Source organism: Pseudorasbora parva, chromosome 22 (genome assembly GCF_024679245.1).
Source record: "Pseudorasbora parva isolate DD20220531a chromosome 22, ASM2467924v1, whole genome shotgun sequence".
In the NCBI taxonomy this organism is placed as follows: domain Eukaryota; kingdom Metazoa; phylum Chordata; class Actinopteri; order Cypriniformes; family Gobionidae; genus Pseudorasbora; species Pseudorasbora parva.
Window position 1 is genome coordinate 29810769 of NC_090193.1, and position 27076 is coordinate 29837844.

At 37.7% G+C, this 27076-nt stretch overlaps 2 protein-coding genes across 6 annotated transcripts in view; one reads left to right on the plus strand and one right to left on the minus strand.

Moving 5' to 3' along the window:
• The first annotated feature begins 669 nt into the window (after positions 1 to 669).
• Positions 670 to 27076, plus strand: part of tmem178a (transmembrane protein 178a) — an 89441-nt gene continuing 63034 nt past the window's right edge. For 2 of the 4 annotated variants that reach the window (XM_067431774.1, XM_067431773.1), the window contains exons 1-3: positions 670 to 1514; positions 4595 to 4708; positions 6510 to 6647. In XM_067431774.1, coding sequence (XP_067287875.1) covers positions 1103 to 1514; positions 4595 to 4708; positions 6510 to 6647 — 664 coding nt within the window. In that variant the 5' untranslated portion in view covers positions 670 to 1102. Of the gene's footprint in view, positions 1515 to 3787; positions 4530 to 4594; positions 4709 to 6509; positions 6648 to 9831; positions 11153 to 27076 lie in introns of those variants that run through there. The other 2 variants (XM_067431772.1, XM_067431775.1) reach the window with 2 other exon arrangements.
• The window catches only part of slc8a1a (solute carrier family 8 member 1a), a 52520-nt gene continuing 41976 nt past the window's right edge, over positions 16533 to 27076 (minus strand). For both annotated transcript variants that reach the window (XM_067431770.1, XM_067431771.1), the window contains exons 7-11: positions 26725 to 26793; positions 25398 to 25525; positions 22809 to 22908; positions 17780 to 18052; positions 16533 to 17395 (exon numbers count right to left, since the gene is read on the minus strand). In XM_067431770.1, the coding sequence (XP_067287871.1) occupies positions 17019 to 17395; positions 17780 to 18052; positions 22809 to 22908; positions 25398 to 25525; positions 26725 to 26793 (947 nt within the window). In that variant the 3' untranslated portion in view covers positions 16533 to 17018. The remainder of the gene's footprint in view (positions 17396 to 17779; positions 18053 to 22808; positions 22909 to 25397; positions 25526 to 26724; positions 26794 to 27076) is intronic.

Genomic DNA, 27076 nt, shown 5'->3' on the forward strand with positions numbered 1-27076 from the left:
ATATATATATATATATATATATATATATATATATATATATATATATAATTATTATTATTATTAGCCTATTATTATTATTATTATTATTATTATTATTATTATTATTATTTATATGTATATATGTATATTTAAAAAATATGCACATTCATTAACCAATACAAAATGACCAAATATTGGTTCATCTTTTAATCATATGCATGTCATATAAGCTACATTTATACTGGCATTAATGGTTACATAAAGGACCTTTAACATTCATGGAACCTTTAGATTATTCAAATACTCTTCACACTAATAAAAAGGAATTTTTATGGAACAATTCTTTGGGGAACACAATATAATAGTTATACGTGTTTTTTGACCTTGTTATGAAAGTTACGTTTTGAGTAACTGGCCTATAAAGACCTTTTAATTCCCAAATATTGTGAATTATGTTTTTTTTAAAAGTAAAAAAAAAAAAAAAAAAAAAAGATGGTTGGAATTAATGTTCTAAAAATGGACGCAAGTATTGCATTAAACGATTTATAATTTGTATCATATCAGACCCTAGAGTAGGCTACTAAAAAAATATTTCTTCAAAATATTTTGCTGTTGAATCAAGTTTTTAAGTTGTTTTTCCCCTTTGCATAATGGTCTGCATTGATGTTTGCCTGGTCAAACTAGTCATCATCATCATCATCATAACAGTTCAGTCGCGCGCTCGCAGGAAACCGCCTCGCCTGTCTCCTTGACACACCCATAGCTATTGTTGGCACAGTAAGCGCGCGACAACCTTGACATTCCCACACGCGCGTTCAGTTGGACGGCGAAATCTCTTTCTGCGTGGATGCATCATTCTTTACAGGAAAAGGGAAAGTAAGACAAGCGGCTACTGCGGATAAAGGAAGATGCACAAACGCCGACCGGAGTGCAGGTAAACACACACGCACGGCCATCGCTCATCCCCATACAGATGCCCACAGTACCGCACGCGCAGACACACTCCGCGCATTCACCTGTGATGAGAGATCGCTGCTCAAAGCGGTGCATTGTCCCGGGAAAAGGCGAGGAAAGTATGCTTCATGTGAGAGATGACTGAGTGAGTTGCGCGGATGTTGGAGACATGGAGAAACGGGCTCTTGTAACGGCGTTCAGCTTGTCCATGAGCCTGCTCGCGCTCATGCTGCTGGTCACGGCGATCTTTACCGACCACTGGTACGAAACCGACACCAGGAGACACAAGGAGAACTGCGACCAGTACGGCTCGGAGTCCAACGACCAGAAGAACAGGGAGATGCCCATCTATCACCTGCCTCTGGTGGACAGTGGGAATGCGAAGCGCAACCTGGCTCTCATGAAACCCATCCATGTAGGGAGTCGAGAGGAGGAACTGTTGGAGAACTGGAGGGCGATTTTGGGCATGGGCATTTTGGAGACGGAGTGCGGGCGCCCGCTCTTCTCCACCTACTCTGGACTTTGGAGAAAATGCTACTTCCAGGGAATGGACGGGGATATTGACAAACTCATTTCGAAGGGTAAGAACTGGAAAGTTCGTTTTAACACAGGCTGAAAAGCGTCCAAATGTTTGCTTAGACTAGGGCGAGAACTGTTTTAATAGTATCCTATCCGAAACGAAGGGACTGTTAATGAAGTTCAGTTCTGTTAGGCTTCTCAAACGTGCTCTTTCTACAGCTACAATAATCATACAGCGTTGTCTGCATTAAATCTATAACGCGAACAAACACGCGCGACTAGTGCTAACCGATTCCCGAACGCATGACTCTTATGAGTCGGCTCTTTTTAGTTGACTCAAACACAGAGCGGCACTAGTGTAGTTCGATTCCTGAACGAATGATTCTAATGAGCCGTTTCTTTTCAGATAAAAAAGTAAACTGACAGCGCGACCACAGTAGTCAGATTACCGAACAAATGATTCTTAGGAGTCGGTTCTTTTCAGTGAATATAAACACTATAATTAATCAGTCGATTGTTAATCAAGGATCGTGACACGTCTAAATCAGTGCAGTCAGCTTCTGACTGGTTGTTTATAAGATGCATATAAAGTGCATTCTGAATCTTGCTGTGACAAGTAGCGTATTGTATAAATGAATAAATTAATGTTTTTGATTGTTTTTTTAATAAAATGTTAGGATTGCATAGCCTTATGCCGGATCTAAAGAGAAGGGCGAATTGAAAAAGTGTTGGCTAACACGAAATCATCTCATCATTCCGAATATTTAAGTCGTTATTAAGTCGTTAAGGAGTAAAATCGGAACCGGAATTGTTAATACTATTTTCATAGTTCTGGCTGTTTGACAGACGCTAAGTGTGCAGGCGAGTGATGATGATGATGATGAGGATGATGATAGTCTGCATGTTGCGTCAAAAACATAGGTGAGTGTGGATGAATATATTGCTTATGCATACTCGTTTCCTGGAAGAAATATCGATTTAATCCTTTTTGTTCTGACACTTATCCTAACTTAAGCTTAATGGACTTTTTGCTGACACTAGTGCCTGACATTTTTTGTCTCTCTCTTGACCTGTTTATTTTACTGCAAAGGCACTTTCTGCAAATCAATTTCATGCATGATAGATCTCAACAGAACAAAACTTTATTAAATTGCCAACCAAGCCAGCTGTTTGGCAAAAGTTTCCTTTGAAAGAGATGAAAGTCTCAAGGTGAAAAAAAGCACAGGAAATGAGTGATGATTCTTAGTCAATACAGATTATAGAGATCTGATCATGTCAAGATTAAAAGCGGAAGCCGCATGCCACCTCGCATTTAAATCAAGCCCAAAGTCACACAGATCACTTGACCTTCAGCACCCAGGCTTTGATTTGTGTCACAGTCTATTACTGTGAGTCCCCGAACCAACCCATCAAAGAAGAAAGGCACTCTAAAGAGCATCTCATCAGATCACAATGGAATCAGCTTGGGTTGAGGGCCCCATGACAACCGGAAGATCAAAACTCCATTTATTTCTGTTCATCACTTGTTTCTTGATGTTTGCTAGTGATATATTTAAATGTACCAGTAGGAGTAAAATATATTATAAAACTATTTATATTCCATTTCATGAAAATATTAGGATTACAGCCCACATATTTATAAATCAAGTAAATACAAAATGTGTATAATTTTACAATATGCAATTGGCAGAAACTTTTATTCAAAGCATCCTGTGTGGCATTCATACATTTTACCAGTTTATTCATTCCCTGAGAATTGATCCCATGACCTTGGTGTCTCTATCATAATCTTTAAATATATTTATAGGCCCACATACACATACTATACATATGTACATTTATTTTTTTCCAGAGCTATATATATATATATATATATATATATAGATAGATAGATATATATGCTGTATATGTACACACACACACACACACGCACACGCACACACACACATTTGTTTTTGTGACATATGGGGACATTCCATAGGTGTAATGGTTTTTATACTGTATAAACCGTATTTTCTATCCCCCTACACTGCCCCCTGCCCCTAAACCTACCCATCACAGGAAACATTCTGCATTTTTACTTTCTAAAAAATTTTATCCTGTATGATTTATAAGCATTTTGAAAAGTGGGGACATGGCCAATGTCCTCATATTTCACCCTCTCCGTAATATCTATGTCATACCCATGTCATTATACACTTTTGTGTCCTCATATGCCACAAAAACATACACACATACACACACACACACACACACACACACACACACACACACACACACACACACACACACACACACACACACACACACACACACACACACACAGCTATAAATTGGTTAGAATGATATTATTATGATATTTAAAAAACGCTTAGGCAGTAATCACGATAGGAAAAGTCATGGGAAATTGGTCAACAGGTTGGGAATGCTTTAGACAGTATTCATTAAAGTACATGGCTGCAACACTGTGAGAAAACCTACAGAGTTGAATTCATTATCAGTGAATACAGAAGTGCACATCTAGCCTTTTTTCGAGGTTTCTCGCTGGCTTGGCTCTAAATTTAATGTAGTCAGTTCAGAGAAGGCATATTTCAATTTCACCCACACGGTTTTAAGAAACTGATAGGAACTTGCCAGACTGAATTCATTTTTTATTTTTTAGAGTGAATGAAGTGTCTGTATCTGACCGTAACCCAGACAGTGTCTTTTTTACTTAACTATGCATCTTAGGCTTTCCGCGTGATTACTGCAGTCTCTGCTCGGCTATCAGAATCAACTCACAACGCCTGCCAAATCTGTGTGGTACGGTGTGAACCCAGGCGGAAATAATGACAGAAGGTCACTCTGTCGGGGAGGCGGTGTTTCAGCAGTGCTTGGCTCTATACTTGTTCTTGGCCCAGTGCTGGAACGTCCAGGGAAACAAAGACAAACAAAACAAACAAAGTAGCAGAGATTAGTGCAAACAGAAATGCATTATTACAGAAACAACATCGCAAGGATTTTAGGAGGAAGCAAGAAAGCGTTTTTTTATGAACAACTAGCATCGCATTCCAGGAGATTTGGGAGGGATTTGATTGGTAAGACCTTTAGCTGCATTTGAAAGGCAGAATTTTTCTTAAACGAGTGTGTGATCCCTATGCAGGTATTGCAGACCGATGCACTTCTGTCAAGTACCATTTCTCCCAACCCATTAGACTCAGGAACATCCCTCTCAACCTGACAAGGACCATACAGCAGGACGAGTGGCACCTCTTACGTAAGTCACCCAAAGCTTCCTCACTGCCTTATGTAGCTCTTGATATGCATTGAATGTTAAGCAGTGCATGCAAGCTGAAGTTAAGTGTGCTTTGCATAGTGAAAACTGTGCAGTGCAATACATGTAAAAACATACAGAAGACTTGCTTGGGATACAGGATGCTTACCATAAAAAATATTATTTTGCTCTGACAGTTTTTTGATTATGGTTATGATTTTTTACTTAATTCAGTTACATTTATTTGTATTATGCTTATTAGTAAAACACATTGTATTTATGTAGCTAGTTGAACTAGCAGGACCATACTGAGGATCTGGATTTTAACAAGTAATTGTATTTTGAAAAGGAAAATTATGTTATTTGGTATTAATGCAATATAATCAATGCATTTAATTTCATTGATATTTAGGGAGTGAAAATAATAACATAAATATTATCCAAAATATGTGCTTCCTTTCTTAGACAAAATCCCTAAAGGGTTATTGACTCAATTAAAAAACATTTATGCCAAAAATAAATAAAAAATATTATATTATACTATCATGTTTAACAGGTTATTTAAAAAATATATAGTGATAAAGTAAGTTTACATGCTGTTTAACACTTAAACCCTTACCTCGGGTCTTTAGTGATGCGGGACATCATTCACTACACTCCTCCTCATTCATTTTTTTTAAAGATAGACATCAGCCTTCTTTGTATTCCTCAAACAATTCATCATAAACAATATAACAAAAAAATATATACATAAAATGATACAAGAATGCCTGTTTTCCCATTCATTTTTTGTAAAAATTGTATAGGGTCGCTAATGACCCGAGGTGTGTAAAAGTGTAAGTATATTTTTTTCTGCACAGCAATAATTGAATCTTTGATGACTGAAAAAGTGCAATTCACCTTTACTCTGACAGTTACCACAGGAAGAAAACAAAATAATAGGAAGTAGCATCAGCAAAACCTGAAATGACTCAAGAGCAAGTACTGAACCCAATCAAATATCAGAGCCACTGTCACTTAAAGGTGGATCTGGTGAAGAAGCTGTCAGCTTCTATATTGATTTTGAAGATGTTGAAAATGTAAGAATATGTTTGAGATGCTGAATGTACTGGGAAATGAGCTCTGATGAGGACAGTGATGATGATGTTATAAACATTTGCTCCAACTGAACCCTTCCAAGTGCCAAAAGGTATCATAAAATATGATATATCATATTTTATATGATATAAAATATATAATACAATTTTAAGATAGAGAATTTTAAGACAAAGAACCATTGGGATCTATTGTCCATTCCATAATAAGAATACAGCTCATGTTTTTTGTCTTAATGCGGTTGTTGCATGTCCTCTCATGAATATGTAATCATAACCTTTTCTTGCATCTCCACGATATGATTATTTTCCCCACGGTATTGTTTTGTGTACACAAACTTGGTCAAATGTCATTTTCTGTTGGAAGGAATCACATTAGCTCTTGTGATGTCGTAACTTAGCAAGTCTGGAGGGAGCCTGCGAGCCTTAATTACAGCCCTTGTTAAAATGTCTCTAATTAAGCTTTTCTTCCTCCATGCATGTGTCCCAATCAGATTCTATAATGTGATATACCTCCAAATTAAACTCACTGAATCAATAACTGCAATCAGCAGCTCCAAAACTTCGCATGGAGTCAGAAGCGATTATTGAGCCCACACAGCTCAGTGAAAGTTCTTAAAGATAAGGTGTTACCCATAGCTATGAAGTGCGAGTTGTTGGCTAAGTGGGTGGTAGTCATGGCAACAGTGTGTTTTTTCTGTGTTTTTCAGATCTGCGGCGCATCACGGCGGGGTTCTTGGGTATGGCTGCTGCCGTAATGCTGTGTGGAAGCATTGTGGCCGCGGTGGGATTTTTCTGGGAGGAAAGCCTCACCCAGCATGTGTCTGGACTCCTGTTCCTAATGGCAGGTACACAATTCTGCTTATTCGGACTTGTTTAACTTTTTCTTCTTTTTTTCTTGGCTTCTTGTTACTCGTTTCACCCAGTCGCGCGCTTTCTCGTAGGTGGTTCTCTTTCCTTTCCAAGTTGTTGTCTACCTTGTTCATTCTCCCACGTCTCTCCTTCTGTCTTATTTCCCTTGACTTGCATGTGTGTGTGTGTGTGTGTGTGTGTGTGTGTGTGTGTGTGTGTGTGTGTGTGTGTGTGTGTGTGTGTGTGTGTGGGTGTGTATTTAAGTGATCAAAATAGTGAAATATATATAAAAGTATTTATTAGTAGTGGGGATTTTTCAGTGACTTTCTGTAGGTTACAACATTACACCAGTAGGTGGAGGCAAATGAATGTCTTTGTAAGGGAATTTCAACTGATTCGTTCAAAAACATTGATTAATTCAGAAATAGTATTCAAAACCAGCATACTGTCTTTAAAAAGTAATTATATTGGCACGAATTCAATGAACTCTTGAACATCCCATGAGGCCACAGGAGAGGATTTATGAATGGCACCTCACACGGGTATGTCACATGACAGTAACAAAATGGCGGACGTAGTAGTCCCTACGTCCAAATTTTATTCACGCTGCATCCGAAATCGCATATTGATCAGGTACTACATTTGAATTTGAATTTACTTTGTGACCGTTAAAAAAGTCTGCTCTATATAGATAAAATGTAGACTGGGTTAACCTAGCCTGATCTGCCAGCGACTCGATTTTGTCCTTCATCATTTCACTCCCACTCACAACTTAACTTTTAACTTGACTCTCTGTGGTCATTAAAAATCCCAGGATTTCCTTCGGAAAAAAGAGTTGTGGCAATATTGTGAATGTAAAATTTCATTTATACTACCCATATTCATACTACTGTATACAGAACTTTTTTTTTTTTTTAGTCGCAACGTAAGTTTCAAACCAAATGTACGATGCCATACAGTATGAGGTATTGGCCGCAGAAAGTTAATTCACTCAAACTATTCATTATTAAATCTATCCATCTATCTGTCTGTCTGTGTTTCTTAATATATATTTATCTATCTTTCTATCCTCTGTCTATCTGTCTGTTTCTAAATATCTATCTGTCTGTCTATCTGTCTATCTGTCTATCTGACTACACTCAGAAAAAAAGGTACAGTTCTGTTACTAGGGCGGTACCCTAAGGTATAAAAGTGATTTTGATATATAAAAGGTAACGGTGATATAAGATTATCCTGTAAGTTTCAAAGCTGAAAACCTTTTTAGTCAAAGAAAAGCTTTTATAACACCAGGCCCAGAAAACAATCGTGTGCTTCATCCTTACGTCATTGCGTGACAAAACACCTCTACAGAATGTGTAATTCAGTAAACCCGCCCACCAACAAACTTATGTGAGTAAAACGTCTTTTTTATATGTAGCATAGTAATAGTAGTACGGGGGCTGTGTGTTTTCCAGACGGGCTACCAAAACATACACCCGTCAAGAAAATTCTTTCTTGATCTGGTTGCGCACGTGTTTGTGTCTGTGGGCTCTATTTTAACGATCTGAAACGCAAGTGTCAAAGCACGAAGCGCAAGTAACTTTGTGGGCGGGTCTCGGCGCTGTTGCTATTTTTCCGGCGGGATAAATGGCTCTTGCGCCCGGCGCAAATCTAAAATGGGTTGGTCTGAAGTAGCTTCATTATTCATAGGTGTGGTTTGGGCGTAACGTAAATAAACCAATCAGAGCGTCACCCAACATTCCCTTTAAAAGCAGGTGCGCAAGTTCCATTATGGATTGCTATTATTATGGCGTATTTACCAGGCGCACGCCAGGAGCGGTTCACAGCCTGAATAATTTGTAAGCTAGATTTATGCCTATTTTTTCACATCTTCGTGGCACAGCACAATGATTTCCGTCATCTCATGTGTTAATATTTTTTTAGTGTAACAATTTATGATTTGCAAAAAAAAAAAAATCGCGCTTTGCGCGGGTGCAAAATAGGAATGACACATGCGTCGGTGTACAAAGTCAATTGCGCTTGGGTGCAAGATAGGGCCCTGCGTGTGTGTGTGTCTGTGCACGGGCTGTTCACGCTTATATCGGACGATCGTGCGGGCAATGTAATACAGAAACAATATTCCAATCAGTTGTGGGTGGATGAGAAATAAATCATTGTGTTTGTTTGATAAAGACGTTTACGAGCCCTGTGGTCAAGAGAATATTTGCAGTTGCCGTTTTCAAAATTATCTCTCCCTCATGTGAACCACACGGAGACGCGTTTAGCTGTATACGCATCTATTTTTCGTCCACACAGATCCGGCGTTTTGAAAGCATGAATCCAATATTTTTTGAAACTGGGTCCCAAAGTGGATAAATCTGAAAACGACAATCTTCCATTTTCGTGTGTACAGCCAATCTGTATATTTTGCAAAATGGTGATATCATCACACTACGTCCAGCACGGTGAAAGAGTTAAGGGATACAACTATGGGCACTGCCGGGCATGCGCACATCAATATTGCATCCTTTAATTGCCGTATTTGCATTACTGTAAGGGTATGTTTAGGGTCGGGAAGGTGTTAATAAAACACATCTGTTAAGTAGCAAATGTATTTATTGTTATTTTATTGTGAGATTGTGCCTCACTTCCAACCATTGCTTTACCCCTTCTTTCCATAACTCTTTTTCTCTGGTTTTAGTGTATTTCTGTTGTAGAATTACATAGCCACACACTGGCCTGGCATATATACTACATCGTTTTGAGACATTTTATAGCTCTCGTGTGAACGCAGATACGAGGGAAAAAAAAGATCGGATACAAAAAGCTCTGGCTTCGTGTGGAAGGGGCCTAGATATGACAGCGGTGCTGAAGCTCATTAAATATGCAAATCTTATCCAATCCTTGCCATGGGCATTTACTTCCAAGTCTCCAGTACGGCACACCCATCAAAACCCAACGTTTTGGAGAGAGCCACAAAACCAGTGTAGAAAATAGCCTATTACTTATTAGTTATGATGTTTTTGAATGTAAAAAACATATGAACGTCATTTTATACTGTTGACTCAGACAACAGTATAAAAAAAGAAAAAAGTTTCAGTTCCAGTTTATGACACCTTTAAATAAATATTAAGAAACCGCTAACCAATCACCAGTCTCATGTCTTGGATCAGTAACCTCAAAGATTCTTCTTTTCCACAGGAATCTTTTGCACAATTTCACTGTGCACCTACGCAGCCAGTGTGTCATATGACCTATCCAGGAACCCTCCTTTCATCTACGGTCTGCCCGGTGACGTGGACCACGGTTACGGATGGTCCATCTTTTGTGCATGGGTCAGTCTGGGCCTAACAGTGGCGTCAGGTTGTATCTGCACAACTTATCCCTTCTTGAGCCGTACAAAGGCTCTTCGCTCCAAAACGGCAAGGGAGTCATCTGTATGAGCGCTGTGGCCTGGAGGACCCAGCAAAACAATTAATCAGCACTTGGCGCTTTAGTAAAACGGATTCAAGTGGGACTCCATGCTGTATGGAGCAGTTCTGAATGTCTTGTAGATTTCCGATACCTTTGTGGGGCTCTTTTGAGATGTGTTGAGGTTATACAGAACGAAGACTGTTGCATTTCCTGCGTGTCTTCTACACACATTTGCTTAGAATTCACACACATAAAAAAGAAAATACACACAAATATACAGTATATGTGAATATAATGAACAAAACATTTGCTCTGAAATGGGTAAGTGTATGTTTTTGGGTTGTTGTGATGCAGTCATTCTCTGGATCAGGTGACACTTAGGATCTGAGCCACAATTTTTTATGCAAACCATCTGAAATTCAAATGATTGCCCTCATCACGGTCGGTATTATTTTTTATCATGTGATTAAAGCATACCTTTTGGTTTCCCAACCACGTGCAAATGGATACAAGACGACTAACCATCGGCTCCAAACTAAAGCTGACATTTCAAATAAAAAAACGGCGAAAGAATTCAATCAGGGATGAACAGGACGCTTCATGTCAGCGATGTCACCACATCAGACAAATGTATAAAGGCATGATTGCATATATATCACCGTTGGGTAACAGCTGGTGGACGATATTCAAAAAGATTGAAAAATCAAAGACACACAAGAAGTCTTGAGATCTAAGACGTGGATATGCAATTTCGTGATTGGATGAAATGTCTCTGAAGATTCAGAACTTGAACGTGGCTGTCACTAGCAGTGCAATCGTAATATGGCAGCATGCTTATTAAAGTGGATGCTCTCGAATCTACCAGCCTTGCTCATGACGTCACGTCATTGCTGAAAATACAAATCCTTCCATTCCACACGAAGCAACGCTAAAATAAAGCGACGAGGATTATATTAAATGCAGGATGTTGTTTTCCAAACTGAGCCAAAACAGTAACATATCTCTTAAACTGTACTGTTTGCCTCTAAACTTCTACTGTGTTTCTGAAAGTGTATCGTAAATCAAATATTATAATGAAAAAATAAAGGTCTATGAAGAAACCAAACTGCTTCATGGGAACTTCGGCAGTTTTTCGGCTGTTATTCGTGTTAATATTCTTGTCAGACATATGGCGACTCATTTTAAGCAGTGCCAGAATGTTTTTCTGCTTTCTCTTTTTCAAGAAGAATACTAGCCCACCTGTGCAGAAATATAAAACAATGGCATTAATATCACCTCGCAGCTATCGGCTATGATGTATTATTCAAGAAAAGCAGTTCATAAGCTAAAAATGATTAGTGTATAGCTGATTTGTCGATATATTATAAATACGTTTTTTCCCTATATTAATATTTATATTGAGTGCCATGGTCCTGAAAAACAAGGAGCAAGTGTTACTATTATAGTTAAATGATTTTGAAATAGGTTTTATTTTAGTGTATTTTTTATATTTCTGTTTAACTTTATTTTTAGTCATTTTAGTACTTAATTTCAAGTCAACATTTGATTTGATTTCAGCTTTATTTTTAAACGGTTAGTTCACCCGGAAATGAAAATTCTGTCATTAATTACTCACCCTCATGTCATTCCAAACCTGGAAGACCTTTGTTCATCTACATTTAAGATATTTTTGATGAAATTCAAGAGGTTTCTGAACCCTTCAGCAACATCATTGCAACTTTCAAGGCCCAGAAAGGTAGTAAAATAGTTCAAATAGAGATCTCCAATTTTCAAATAAAGATTTGAACGGTTTGAACTAACCCTTTAATGTTATGAAGCGATGAGAATACTTTTGTGCACAAAAAATAACAACTTTAATCAACAATCACTTCTCTCCCATGTCAGTCTCTTGTGCTATTTGTAAAACCAGAACAGCACCTCAAGGTTCTACGTCTGAACGCCGCCTCATTATTGGCTCCTGCATCAGCATCACACGCATGCTTTGTGCTGCTCACGTGAACAGTGTCAGCCAATGGTGAGTCGGCGTTCTGATGTAGAAATTAGACATGCTGTGTTTACTACGTAGGAGACTGATACAGATGAGAAGAAATAGTTGAATAAAGACATTATTTATTTAAAAAAAGGATTTGCGCCCAAAAAGTATTCTTTCATACCATTACGGTTGAACCATTGTAGTCACTATTTTAATGATGTCTTTACCACCTTTCTGGCTTGCAGAATGGCTTAAGGCGGAATAAATCATGGAGTAATTTTTATTTTTATGTGAACTATCCCTTTAATTATTGAAAACATTTGAATAGTTATCAATAACAACACTGACCTGGAACTAACAGGGAAGTTTACTCTATAGTGTACATAAATTGTTCTAGTTATGCTCAGTTCCAAATGATTGGGCTACATGTATACAATGCAGTCTAATAAATGCTCTTTGTGAGTAAAACTTCTATTTATTTAAAATCCCATTAATCACAAATGATAAGTGAAAATGGAAAATGAATGGACAAACGGTGTGGCAGCTGTGTTTATGAGTGAAATGAAGCATCAGTAAAACCAATCATAATATTCATAACAGTTTGATATGGATATTATGCTGGATTTGTTTGTACAGGAATTTCAATTATTCTGCCACAAGAGGGCGCCATACTATCTATCATCAATATACACACAACAAGCCATTGTCTAAACTCTGAAAACGGCTATTTTGTATGAGGTCCTAAAGTTTTATTTTGTTGTGGTGGCGAAGTCGGGGCAACACGTCTGGCGTGTGCCACAGAAAACAAAAAGGACAAAACTCAAATTGTTGAAACAACAAACAATGTTCCAAATAAAGATTGCATTCTCATACAGATGACATTAATAAAAAATGAAACTTACAGGTATCGAGCACTCGCACAAGCGAGGGAAAACTACTTCAACATATCTGCGAAATGTACCGTCAGTGAAGCTGAGGGTCGAGCGACACGGGCTGGAGTAGATATAAATAGTGATGTCACCCGTGTGTGTGTGTGTGCGTGTTTGTGTGTGTGCGCGCGCGCGCGCAATGATATGGCCTGACCAAAAGGTGAAAAAGAAAAAAAGCTTTTACCAGTGCTCTAGTGTCCTCAAATAGCCATAAAATAGTCATATATCCTGATTTAGCCTATCTATCTGAAGACTGAACACTATATACAATAAAAGCATATTCCCAATGTCTCTGTTGACTTTTTTTATCACACATGTGCGGTGTAGGCTACTGTGATTTACAAAAAAGCCTTTTCTTTATGAAGGAATAAGTCACAAAAACACAGGAGAGATAACATGCATTCCTCATATAGTATTATTAAAATAATAAAAACAACAGATTCTGAAGTCAAATCATTTTCTCACAGATCTTCTTGACTAAATGCTCAGGTTTCATTGCATGTACTAAAACTACTGTTACCTGCACTAGAAACGCATGGAAACGTCTCAGAGTTCATGAAATAAAACATAATATACAAATTTAGACACAAAATATTGCAAAACATTTTATATTATTTTCGATTGTCCTCAGTAACTGACTTCTAGCTATATGAAGTCTGTGGAGAGCTGAGAGACACTGTCCCATGTAACCAGGCTGGAAGGTGGCAAAGTGTTTTTCTCTAAATCTATTTTTAGGCTACTTAAAAACATCGAACACACTGAATTATGCAAATCTCAAATAAAATCAAGTCAAAGGCTTATGATACTCACAAATCCACACTTTTATGCATTAAAATCTAAATGAAAAAAACATCTGTTGACATCGTCCATTGTTTAAAACACCCGTTTGTAGGTCCAAAAAGTCTTCATTGCAAATATGCACTATTTTCATCTTTTGAGTTCCTTTACACAATGATTTCTGTTTAGTGAACTACAAAATGTTTCAAGTATATGACTGAGATTTAAAATGACAGTGAATGTGTAACAAAATGTTACTCAAATGTAATTTATTTTTGTACCATTTACCCCCCCCCCCAAAAAACCCCGACATCTTAGATGCCATTGGAATTTTAGATGTCATTTGAATCAAATTTACTCTGCTGTTGTCATATTACAGATTTCAGTCTAAAGGCCTGTTCACACCAAGGACAATAACTCTAACAATAGCGATAAAAATGCAGTTATAAAAATCTTTATAAGTGTAAAAGAATAGCAGAGTTCACACCACAGTAACAGCAAAGAAATACAACACAGTTGAAATCACTTTCACAACGGTTTCTTCCAGCTGAAATCATTGACAGCCAATCAGAATCCCTATTATGCATTTTTGAAAATTATCTTTCATGTAGTGTGTGACATAGTTCTAAGTGTATGAAAACATCCTGCAAAGTTTTAAATCTGAAAGTGCACCGTATATTAACTTCTCAAAAGTAACAGTCGACTCGGAGTCAATTAAACAAATCGTTTTTTAAAAGGAATCGCAAGCAATTTTGTTGTGATGTCATCAAGACGAAACATTAGCGTACTGCCCCGTCTACTTATTGTGCGTATTGTGTTTCATATCGTGTAGGTCTCTGGCTAACCGACAAACTCACATTATTACTGTCTTACTTATTACTGAACTATAAATCAGCTGTGGGATACTATTACTTAAAGGGGGGGTGAAATGCTGTTTCATGCATACTGAGCTTTTTACACTGTTAAAGACTTGGATTCCCATCCTAAACAAAGTTTCAAAAACTAATGTTGGACGTTTGATGGAGTATTTCTGTGCCAAAAATACTCCTTCCGGTTTCTCACAAGTTTCAGAGAGTTTTTTTCGAGTATGGGTCGGCTTGACGTCGACAGAGAGGAAGGTCCTTGTATGGGCCGTACGGGCTCTTCTCCCGGTAGGGTGCGCGCGCGTGACTAGAGGCGAGAGAGCAAATGCACGCCCATAAACACTGCTCTCAGGTGCAGGTCCGTGAACACGTCTGTCGCACCGCGCTCCACTTTATTCCTATGGCTGACATCAAACGACTTTAATGCGCCCGCACAGCATTTCGGGAAGGCAGCGCTGCATTTGAACCGATTTGAACGCAGAAATGACGGGAAGCTTCACAACATCGCTTCCAGGGGCGTCGGACTGGGGGGATAAAGGGTACCGAGTAACCAGGGCCCGAGGCAGGGGGGGCCCTTAGAAGTCAGTTTTCTATACATACACATATATGGTACGGGGGCCCAGCAAGATGGTTTGTACCCAGGGCCCAAAATTTGGTGCTACGCCACTGATCGCTTCAGTCGTGTCCCAAACGTGGATCTCTACGGTCACTGCTGTCAGGACTTCACGAAATCAACAGTTACCAAAGAAGTGTGTTTTTGACGGCGCAGTCCCAACGATAAAGGTTCACGTCGTGCTTTGGAAGCAGATGGTGAGTAAAACTGCTTCAAATGTCTGTGCTGTTGGCTATCGTCGCGTAAGTAAACATCAGTAAACAACACGATCGTGTATAACGTTAGTTAATTTATCAATGGAGCATGCGATCTATGGTGTGTGTTTAAATACATTTGTTTAGCTGACCACTATAGGTTTCAGTTTGTTTATTGTAAAACCACCCAAACATAAACCTAGCATTCTCACAAAGCGAGCTTCGTCATTCAAATGCGCTAACGGTTACTCCATTGTTGTTCTCTGTATAACGTTACACTAGTCTGACGTGCAAAACCGTTTTGCTTGCTACGGCTAATGTTTAGTCACATACAATAGTCAATAAACCGAATCATGTCCTCATAAACTGCGAGTAAACACACACAAATGTTGACAGGCCACTAAATACAGTACGTACCACAGAGACGGACGTCCTGCTGTGTTTGCTTCGCTTGTTCAATTTATTTCAGCCTCTGGATCTGATTCTGGATCATATATGTATTAGTTGAATCTGATTGATATAGCCATGGTATATTTAGGGTAGCGTTTTCTTCTCCACGCTTGAGGACGTCACCGCTTTGTGCGCACTCGTCATTCTTTAGCTCCGCCCACACGATACGCCTCTAGCCGCTCGTTTTTCCCCGGAAAGACTCGGTACAGCCTATATTTCTTTTATAAATATAATAAAACTAAAGACTTTTTGGATAATGAAGGATGCAATACTACTCTATAGGTACTCAAGATTGACATTAGATTGACTGAAACTGAGTGCCCCCCCCCCCTTCAAACTGTCCATTAATGCAGATTGTCAGTTATTCTTACTACTTTGAGTAAAGATAAAGGATAGAGCAAATATTTTAAGGTTTGCAAACTTTAATGTTACATCAGTCATTCACGCAAATGCCGGGCTAACGTATGCGCTGTTATTGAAACAGTTCCTGCATGTGTACCGCAATAAATTAGAAACACACATACACATGGAAGCACACTTGTTAATGCTGATGGTGAGGAATTACAGTTGAAACATCTCGTAATGTACCTCAAACTGAGAACAATCACAGAGAAACGTCCTGCTCAAGGTTTGGGTTGAATAGCTAATAATTGCGAGAAAAAAAAGTCTCTCTTTTTATAAAAAAATTACTCTTTTTATATATGTGGCGGAAACGGGCTTTCATATAAACCTGTTGTTGGAGACCTTGTTAGGAAACTTTAAAATAGCATAATAAGGGCACTTTAAGGGCTTGAGTATTTAAATGAGAAAACTGCAGCTCTTCCTTACAATAAACAGAACGTCATCGTCCACTGGTCTGAATGCTAATATAATTATCATTCTTGGTGTGAACAGGCCCAAAAGCTTAATAAGTCCAACAAATCAGCATTTCCATACTTAATTCTCTGAAATCTTTACAGCTGTCAATTAAAAAAAATATTTAGACAGTCTCTTTGAAGACTAGAATCATCTCAACAGCAGAAACACACGTGTATTCACACACATACAAAACATACAGTGCATAACACAACAATGCACAATAAAACACCTGCTTTGAACTCCTCTTTTGAACCCTTTCGTCACATCAGTCCTGTTTTAACGACGGCATCCTGTCTGCGGCATCATCTCGTGTCTGATTTAAAAACCCTTGATGATGCAATAGGCCTCCATGGAGGATAAGATGATGTACATCAGCCAGAGACTGAAAAACAACGTCGTGGTCAGGATTTTGGGAGTCCGCGGGCCACCCAATTCCCCCCCGATCTCGGGCCTGCGGCGGTACATGAGGACGGCGATACAGATGAAGGCAAAGATGGTGAAAAGGGTGACGGAGAACGCAAGCGTGCCGGCCTCCACACGGAAGGTGTCGCCTTTTGCCTGGTGAAATATGGCAGCGATGGACCAGGCCACTCCGATGCCCAGAAAGACGTTCACAGCATTGCTGCCCGTCACATTGCCGATGGAGGCGTCAGCGTACTGATCCTGGGTGGCTGCCACCTTACTAGCAAATGTGTCTGATTTTGGAATAAAAAAGACAGAATATTATAAATATTTTCAAGCTGCAAAAATAGCTCCAATCTTATAAAACTTCTAAAGAACAAGTTCATTTCATACTTTGCCTTGAAATCCAAATATGGAAGTTTTGTGTAAATTAAGATTATTTTTTAACACTTTTGAGCACATTTCCCTCCAAATTATCACTGTAGCAAAAAATGTAATATGAAATTAATTATATATAATTCGTTATTATAAAATTATGATTTGTTTTAATAATTATTATTTTAAAGTACTTTTAGTTACATTCAATTCAATGTGCTAATAATTTACAAATAGTTGTAAATAAATCTTATAATTAACTTGATTTTGGAGTGAAATGTGTTTTTTTAAAGGGAAAATACCTGGCACAGAGGTTCCCAGTGCCACAAACACAACCGCAGTTACAGAGTCTTTCAGGCCAACAGTGCATCCGAAATGGGATGCAATGTCTCCGATGAATGCAGTGAGGACACCAATCATGATGATGGACACGATGAAACATGCCCAACCGTTCCAGTAATCGGTGGGCGGCACGAACGCAAACAGAACCTTCCAGAACACAGTCAGGAAGTGCATCACGTAGTCAAAGCAAGATGGCATCCTTTCTTCCCCACACTCTTCATCGTCGTCGTCCCCTTAGGATGAGAAAGGGGAGAGGAGATTTAAATTATGGATTGGTTTGTTTGTTTCCTGTGAAGAGACAGGCTGTCCTCTTCCTCTAGGGAACAGCAGTGTGTGATAAGCATATCGCTGTTACACCATATAGCCGACACCAATCAAATCTCTAAAATCAGAGGACGTAGAACAGCAGAATGAAGCTCAGAGGACCGGAAGTCCAATACCATCTGTGTTAAGCCAAATATTACACCTAAAATCAATCTTAAAGTCACCATGAAATCAAAATGGGCAATTCTTATTTTTTCATGGAATATTGCAGTATTTATTTTAAATGATTTAACTGTGCAGTGTGCACATCTTTTGTTTTCTTTTTTTAAATCACATGCCGTCATAATCTTCAATCAAAATAACTTCCCCTCCCTCTGTCAGAGACATCTCTCTGATGTGTTCACCAACACGAGGACGGGACAATCTGTCAATCACATGAGATCGCAGAAATAGCAAACCACAACCATCCAATTATTAACTAATGGATAAAGTCCTGCCCTACATTTTTTCTTGCTCAAACTGTTTCAAAGAATCTTTTGTACAGCCCAGTTCATGGTAACTGTTTGAACAATAAAGCTATGAACAATAAGAGGCAGAGCTATATTGTGAATGTAAAAGGGAACTGTTAGGCACAACACTCAATATAATCAACATTTATACTGGCCCTGATGCACGTACGCGCACACACACACAAGTCTGGTTTACTATCTTTGAGTGGACTCTCTATAGATGTAATGTTTTTTACAAACTGTACATTCTATCCCCCTACACTTGCCCCTACCCCTAAACCTACCCATCACAGGAAACATTCTGCATTTTTACTTTCTCAAAAAAAAAAACTCCTCCTGTATGATTTATAAGCCTTTTGAGAAGTGGGGACCGTTGGCTGATCCCCGCAACGATCTCAGGTTTTACCATCCTTATGGGGACATTTGGTCCCCACAATGTAATATAAACAAGGATACACACACACACACACACACACACACACACACACACACACACACACACACACACACACACACACACACACACACACACACACACACACACACACACACGTTAGGTTTTTGTGAATTGTGGGGACTTTCCATAGGCGTAATGGATTATAATGCATTATAAATTATACTTTTCATTAATAAATAAAAACATAAAAACACAATAATTATTATGTTTAAATTAAGTTAAATTTATAATTCAATATTTACATTTGTTTAACATATATAAATGTATTTTTCTATATTTACATGTATAAAATGCATTTTGAATTTTTAGAATAAAGACAATTATTATTTTACATTTTAACGTTTTTTTAAAGCCACAATATGTAATTTCTCGCCACTAGAGGTCGCTTATTCAAAACAAAGGTGTAGCTTAATGACGGCTTGATTTCACAGAGCTTTTATTGTTAGTCGCCTCTTCCTCTTCTTTAGCTCATTCTTATGTGTGGTAACGCAGCACTGTTTTATCATATTAGATACAATTGTGTTAAAGAAACTGTATTTAAGAAATGTATTTCAATTAATCATAAAATGGCCCTGATACGTCCCTAGACATTAAGAAATTATGTTAATTTCAAATACTTATATCCCTGACAACAGTAGTCCGGCCAAGACATTGTCATTTAAAAGGTTTTGTTGCAGCCCTCAACTGATGTTGACGTTGAAATGCTGTGTTTTGGCCTAAAGCTCCACCCTACACCTATCGACCAATCACGGAGTCAGTAGTGTTTCGGCATCCGGGTTGCCAGATCTACCCAAGTTACCACAGCTGCAGCTACAAATGTTCCTGCTGGATCCTGTAGCCTATCTGGCAAGCTCGAGTCGGGGGGGAGGGGGAGAGGGGATCATGATTGCTGTACCAGTTTTGGCCACAATCTTACATACACTTCCTTTAAAATTTGTTATAATGCTACACGGTGCATTCACTCGGCGGCTACTATGAGACACTTGTTGCACACTGCAGTGAGCTAGATCGATATTAGGCACGGTAAAACATGATACTCACGGTACATCAAGAAAACAAGATTTAAACAATAAGACTAATTGTGTTGAGCTATATCGATGAATGTATCCAAACAGCTTACCTGTCTAATAAAACGCATAATATATTAGAGCGTACTTGGTGTCATGGTTATTACAAAATAAAATCAAGGGTAACGCAGGTATGATGTCATTGATAGGAGATGCACAGACACCGTGTCTTGGATAAAATGGCTTATTTCTCTGGATTTAAACATTCTTGGAAACATTTGGGATAATGTAAGTACACAAGTCAACAAAATATATAACATTGTTCTAGTGGTTTTGGGATATTTGAATACAATACTTACATATTGTGCCTTTAAATATTTAAGAATATATGATTTACTATTATAGTTTTTTTGCACAATATAAATTTAACTGTTACTACACTGTAAAAAAATATTGTTGGTTTTTGTTGGTTTAACTAAAAAAAGTAAGTAACCTGGTTGCCTTAAAATTTTGAGTTTATTGAAATTAAACATTTGAGTTGATACAATGAAGGACATTTGTTTAATAAATGGAAACTCAAATTATTATTGAAACTGAACCACATAAACATTTTTGGTAAATCATGAAAATAGCACTATTTGGCATGTTTCACTGCATCATCAGAACTAAAAAACACACAATTACCCAATATGCTTACAAAATCTTTTAATAATATTTTAATAAAGGTTGACGAATCGCAAAAAATGTTCATTGTATTAACTCAAAAATGTAATTTCAATGAACTCAAAATTTTAAGGCAACCAGGTAACTTTTTTTCTAAATCATTTTTTACAGTGTATACTAATCTTTTTGTTGTTGTTGTTACATTTAAAGGAAATATAAGATTGTGGCCAAAACTGGTACTGCAATCACTTTCAAATGACTGTAGAGCGGTGTATCCCCCCTTCCCCTCCCCCTGACTCGAGGTTGCCAGATAGGCTGCAGGATCAGCAGGAACATTTGTAGATCTGCAGCTGTGGTAACTAGAGCAGATCTGGCAACCCGGATGCCGAAACACTACTGACTTTGTGATTGGTTGAGAGGTGTAGGGTGGAGCTTCAGGCCAAAACACAACATGTCAACATCAACATCAGCTGAGGGCTGCAACAACAACTTTTAAATGACAATTTCCTGGCCGGACTACTGTTGTCATTGAAATAATCATTTGAAATTACCATAATTTTTAAATGTCTAGTGACATGTCAGGGCCATTTTATGATTAATTGAAATATATTTATTATATACAGTTCCTTTAATCTTGTAAAATTACTAAATTTAGGTGTGCAAGAATTTAAGTGAAAGCAACTCTATCTTAGTAAAAATATCAATGATTATTTTACATAATACAGTGTCATTTCATCATGACAAAGGAAGTTCTTGTGTCACAGCCGGAGCACTGCAGTGCAGAGTGAGGCAGCTCTCTATAAACTGCCTAATGTCTAATTATGAGAAATATTCCCCAGGAATTTAGATTATGATCTCCCTCTCTCTCTCTTTCTCTCTCTCTCTCTCCTCTTGGCTCAGGCTGCACTAACAAGCTCTGTCAGCTTCAGTCAAGCCTGTCAGAATGAGTGTTTGTGTATGCGTCTGACTGCATGTGCGTGTGTGGCAAAAGACACAGAGCTTTGCGTCCACACATTCCTTATTAATACGCTGTGCTACATGACGAAAGACACTTCAAAAACTGAGCGGACGGAGGGTGAAAGCAAAAGGCCTTGACATTTTAGAGGAAAGACTGGCGCTGCCTTGTGTTTGGTCATGCTCGCAATAAGCTTGACTGATGGTTGAAGAATTCTGGGTAAAAAAAACACAACAAAAAACGTATAAGAAACATTGATGTCTTTCTCCCTGTTAAATTCAGTTGCTTTCAAGAACACAACTTTTGCACAACTAAACTTAACATTTCTTGAAAAAAAATATTTGTATATGGTGTGAAAAATCTATAATATTAAATAGTAATACTTATTAGAGTTAAAACCGTAAATACTGTATAATTAAAACATTTAAATATTTTACAAAATAATTATGTTTTTGATACAGAATTGCCTTCTATTGTTCCTGACTCTGAAGTTAAGAGTAAAAAATTCAATATTTTTATCCAAATTTGTGGATGTTAAAAATATCTACAATGCACATAAATAAAACTTCAACATTCGCATCCCAGTTTACTTTCATAATGTGACACGTTTCCGAATAAATAAAGGCGTAAAAAGAAAAAAAGTAAGATAAGTTTTGATTTTATCCCTGGTTTTTAATTTGGTTGTGACAAAGGGCTTGGTAAGATTACAGTTAAAAGATTATGAAGACAAGAATTGATCAAGACATTATAATAGAACAGTATGTTTGCTACTATTAAGATGCCAAACTGGTTCTTGGGAACTCCAATGTAATACTAAGAGCTGTCTGCTCAGGATGAAAAAGCAAATTATGATTATATCTTCTCTCTCCGGCACCCCTCTGGAGTGTCATTTTAATTGATGAAACACTCACATGCATTTCTCTCTGGCTACAGGCATTCAGCTCCAACACATTTTAAATTGCAATGGTGCGCTAATTAAAGACATGTGGCAAAGTTAGTGCAGTGATTGAGAAGCAATTACTATAAGCCTTTTAGAGTTTTCTAGCATTCTGACTGTCAAATCTGTCAAGTTAAGTCTTGCATGTGTAATGATTGTTTTTGAAGTATGTATAAGACGTTATCTCAGTGGCTTACCTGAGCTGACAGTGATGGCTTCTACAAACTGGTCTCTCCAACTGTTGGTCCCAACCAAAAGGGCCAAGTTGGTTTTCTTTATAAGTTTGTCGACTGTGCTCTGGAAGGGGGGTTAAAATCATTACAACTATAGGTTAACAATACTTGAAAGGTTAAATGGATTTATTAACATTAGTTAACATGAACTAATTAAAAAACAACACTTCTACACCATGTATTTATCTTAGTTGATGTCCATTTCAACCTTTCCTTATACATTTTTTAAATTAAGGCCAGCTGCATGGTCCAAAAGGTTTGTCCCTATTTTCTTAATGAGTAACGGCGTGTGTGTTTTGGGCATAATGTGCAATAAACCAATGAGAGTCTCGTCTCCCATTCTCTTTAAAAGCCAGTTGCGCCCATGCCATAGTGGATTTATTATTTACATGGCGGATTTTGCAAGTGGAAAAAATGAACGCTTCTCCGACGAGGAAAGCTCCCTGGGCATATGACATACAGGCATTTTTATATTTATGTACACGATAATAATCTAATCTTAAGATTAATGCGTTAATGTTATTTATCAGCAAATGTTATGCATTATCAGCAGCTTTTCTAGCGTTAGCAAGTTTTCAGTAACTGGGAATACATAGATCGAGTACAAGTTCACGGGTGGGAAGTCACGGGTTTGACTATCGTTCCAGTGCACTTTCACAAAAGTTTGGAAAAACATGGGTTATGGGTTGCCTGAAACGTGGCATTACAGGCTCAAAAACCTGCCTGGAACGTAGCATAAAGTCAACTGCACAATATTTTCTTTTGTTATTTAAAGAGTGCCTTAGTAATATGTGCCTATGGGTGCACAACGCACGTACACTGCTTAGTACACACACAGGGATGCACAGCAGCACACAAACATTTTTAAATATGATTAATTAAAGGATTTAAATGCAAAAGATTATTATCGTGTATATAAATATAAAAATGCCTACATGTGATATGCACAGGAGCTTTGGTGGAATCCGTCTTGTTCCGTAGGTGGTGCGCGCTTTAAAGCTACTTTTTTAGTTTATTTTTTAGCTAAAAACACTTAGTTCTTTCAAAAATATATGTGCTCATTAATGTATATTTACTTCTTTCAAGTAATAAAGTATTCTCGTAAGTTTATAATATGCCATTGAAAATACATACGGGTGAGGGGTTTGAATGCCGGTCGCCATGTTGCCCCTCCATCTTGAAAGTACATTAGCCAAAGAGGGACATACCCGTAAATTCAAGCTTTGCCTTTCGCGTTTTAACACTCGATGGCACCGTGTTGAATGTGAAGAGGGGGATTCCCATGTTAATCTTGGACTAAATCGGCCACAGTAGGAGTTAAAACGAAATCAGAATTGAGAGGAACAGAAACTATTATTCCCTGGATGGTCATATACCTTTACACCGCTAGATGGGGGAAAATATCACACAGTGTAGCTTTAAACTCGAGCACGAGCAGATCCGTTTCATCGCCAGAGAAGCGTTCAGTTTTTGGCATTAAACAGTCTTTTTCAGTTTCCTCACAATAGCAACGCGGAAACGTTGTTTAAATTTGCTATTTAAACAACGTGACGCAGGACCTGAAACCTGCCTGGCGCCACAGTGAAGAAAAGAATCAATTATTTGATCAATAAATAATATACTTTAAGCACATTCTTGATGAATGTGCATAAAGTATATTATTTAATGATCAAATCTAGTAATTTTAAGGTATATCAAATATAAAAAAACTCCCAAAAATGCTTGAAAAATATAAATATTAAAATAATCTATTATTAGCAATATTAAAATATAGAACAAATATTATCCAAATGAAATTATATACGCTTTCTGGACAAAAAAAAGTATAATTTGGGTCATTTTGAGCCACAAGGGAAGGATTTGCTACTGGATGCTAGGATAGGGTGAGGGTTAAAGTCACAAAGTTAATAATTCAGCAGATTTCTTAGATTAAGAAAAAGATTTCCAATAAAGGTTTTCCTGTAGTGCAGCCACCGATAAACCTGTCAGCCTGAACACAAAATCTTATCCATTACAACACTGCGAAACTGATTTGTCAGGGCATCATCGTCATTCAATTATGAAGGTTATAGTCAGTATCACACCAGCAGAACATCATTTTGTGCAGTTCAATCAAATCTTCAGGATACAAGGGAATCATTTTGCTCGAGTCAAAGAAAATTAATCTCACGGAGAGGATGAAAATGAATAAACCCTCTGACGCACACAGAAGCGAACTGGAGAGGTGAACTAGAGATGGAAAATGGACACTGTTAACATGTATAAAGTGACAGGCACTCAGAAAGGTTGCGGTAATAGCTCTGCCCGTGTCTGCTGTATCTGAGGAGCAATTAAAGGTTGAAACGTCTCCAGCTGGGGCTACTTCAGCAGGACAGGATACCATCGCTCATGTCCAGATGCTCTGTCATCCTCTTATTCATTTTGAAGGGTTTCTAAACCCTCATTCGTGCTTTAAATGTCATCACTTGACCTTATAGTATATGCGTGTGTCTGCGTGAGTGTCTGGACATTGAAGGGTGTCTGAATGTATTTTTCCATGAGCAGTAAATGTACCTTAAACTCATAGGACTCCTCAATGATTACTTCAATTTTAACATGTTCGCCCAATGTCGGACGGCCCATCTCAGCAATACGCCTCTCATCCTTTTCTTTTTTAGTCAGGGTCTCCTCTTCCCCGTCCTCTGAGAGAGATAGACAGAGCAAAAAGAGGTAGAGGAAATTTGATGGAAAGGAACAAAACAAGATGGTGAGTCTTTCATGCATAGATCCATAAAGTTTTTGAGTTAATCGGCTTTGCTCACACGTGCACTCCTTATAAAACCACACATTTACAGTGAAGAGGCAGATTACTATTACACCAGTTGCAGGGTTTAAATAAAGTCATAACATCTGTAACGTGAGCTATGCTGTGTTTGTTTAGAAGCATGAGAATGCAATGCTGTCAATCTGGACTTGATTTTTTTTTTTTTTTAAAGTGTAGGCCTTTTGGATGGTTTAAAAATATAGTATACCAAGCAATGTTACTGATCTGAACAGACGGATGTATAACTGATAAAGGATATTTCAAGAAATGTTGTCACTCCCATGTTGCTCCAACCCACTAAGGAGATTATTTTTGGCAGAATGTCCGACTTTCTGCTTTATATACAAGGAAAATGAATGGCTAGGATGAGAAAAAAAAGGTTGGAAATACATTAAGATGATTTATTTTTAAAATTTGGGGTGAACTATTCCTTTTAAAGAGATAGTTTACTTAAAAATAAAAGTTCTGTCCTAATTTACTCGCCCTTATATTACGGTAAACAAACTTACCCTACATTAAATCTGTTCATCATATAAAGCAATTGTATCTCTTTACAAGACTTGAATTAAATCGGTTGGTTCATATGGATTTATTTTACAATGCCTTTATGAACTGAATGCCTTTTTTTAGGAGGGACAGAAACCTCTCAGGTATTATTATAAATATCTTATATTCTAAACATCTAAACTGTTTTGAATGGTTTTATGGGTTTGGAACGACATGGGGGTGAGTAAATGATGAAAGAATTTTTCCTTTCTGGGTGAACAATCCCTTTACGATAACACAAAAAGACAACTTCCAAGTCAATCAGTGTATTGCATTGATTCAAAACACTTATAATGTGATTAAATGCATGCATTAAGCATCAATCACCTCATTCCAAACCTGTAAAGTAAGCACTATAGCTTTTGCATTTGAGTGAACACTAAGGAGGAAATTAAACAGTTGAACTGATTTCATCCTCACAATTGCTTTATCACATACATGCACACACAATGAGATCACACATTTATAGTGACACAAGGGAGAATGACTTAAAAGGAAGAGAAAGGGATGAACAGGAGATGAAATGGATACCTGTGATGCTGATAATGGTGGAGGGGATTGGCTTGTCTCTACCCTGTACTTTCCGGTACACATCCCTGCCTGATGAGCCCAAGCACATGGACTGAACAGTGTTAGCACAGATGCTAACAGATAGACGGAGCTTTATCTAAAATGGTGCACAACTAAATAAAGCTTTATAAAGCAGATTATGAAAATTTCATTTATCAAGTGAGAGAACAGAGCAGCCTATTTGACAGATTATTATAATGTACATAGTGTATAAACTCTAAAAAAAAAACTAAAAACAAAAACTGAAAAGAAACATCCTGTATTTTAAAGATAATTATGTAAAACCCAAATAAGCTTTATATATCTGTATTGG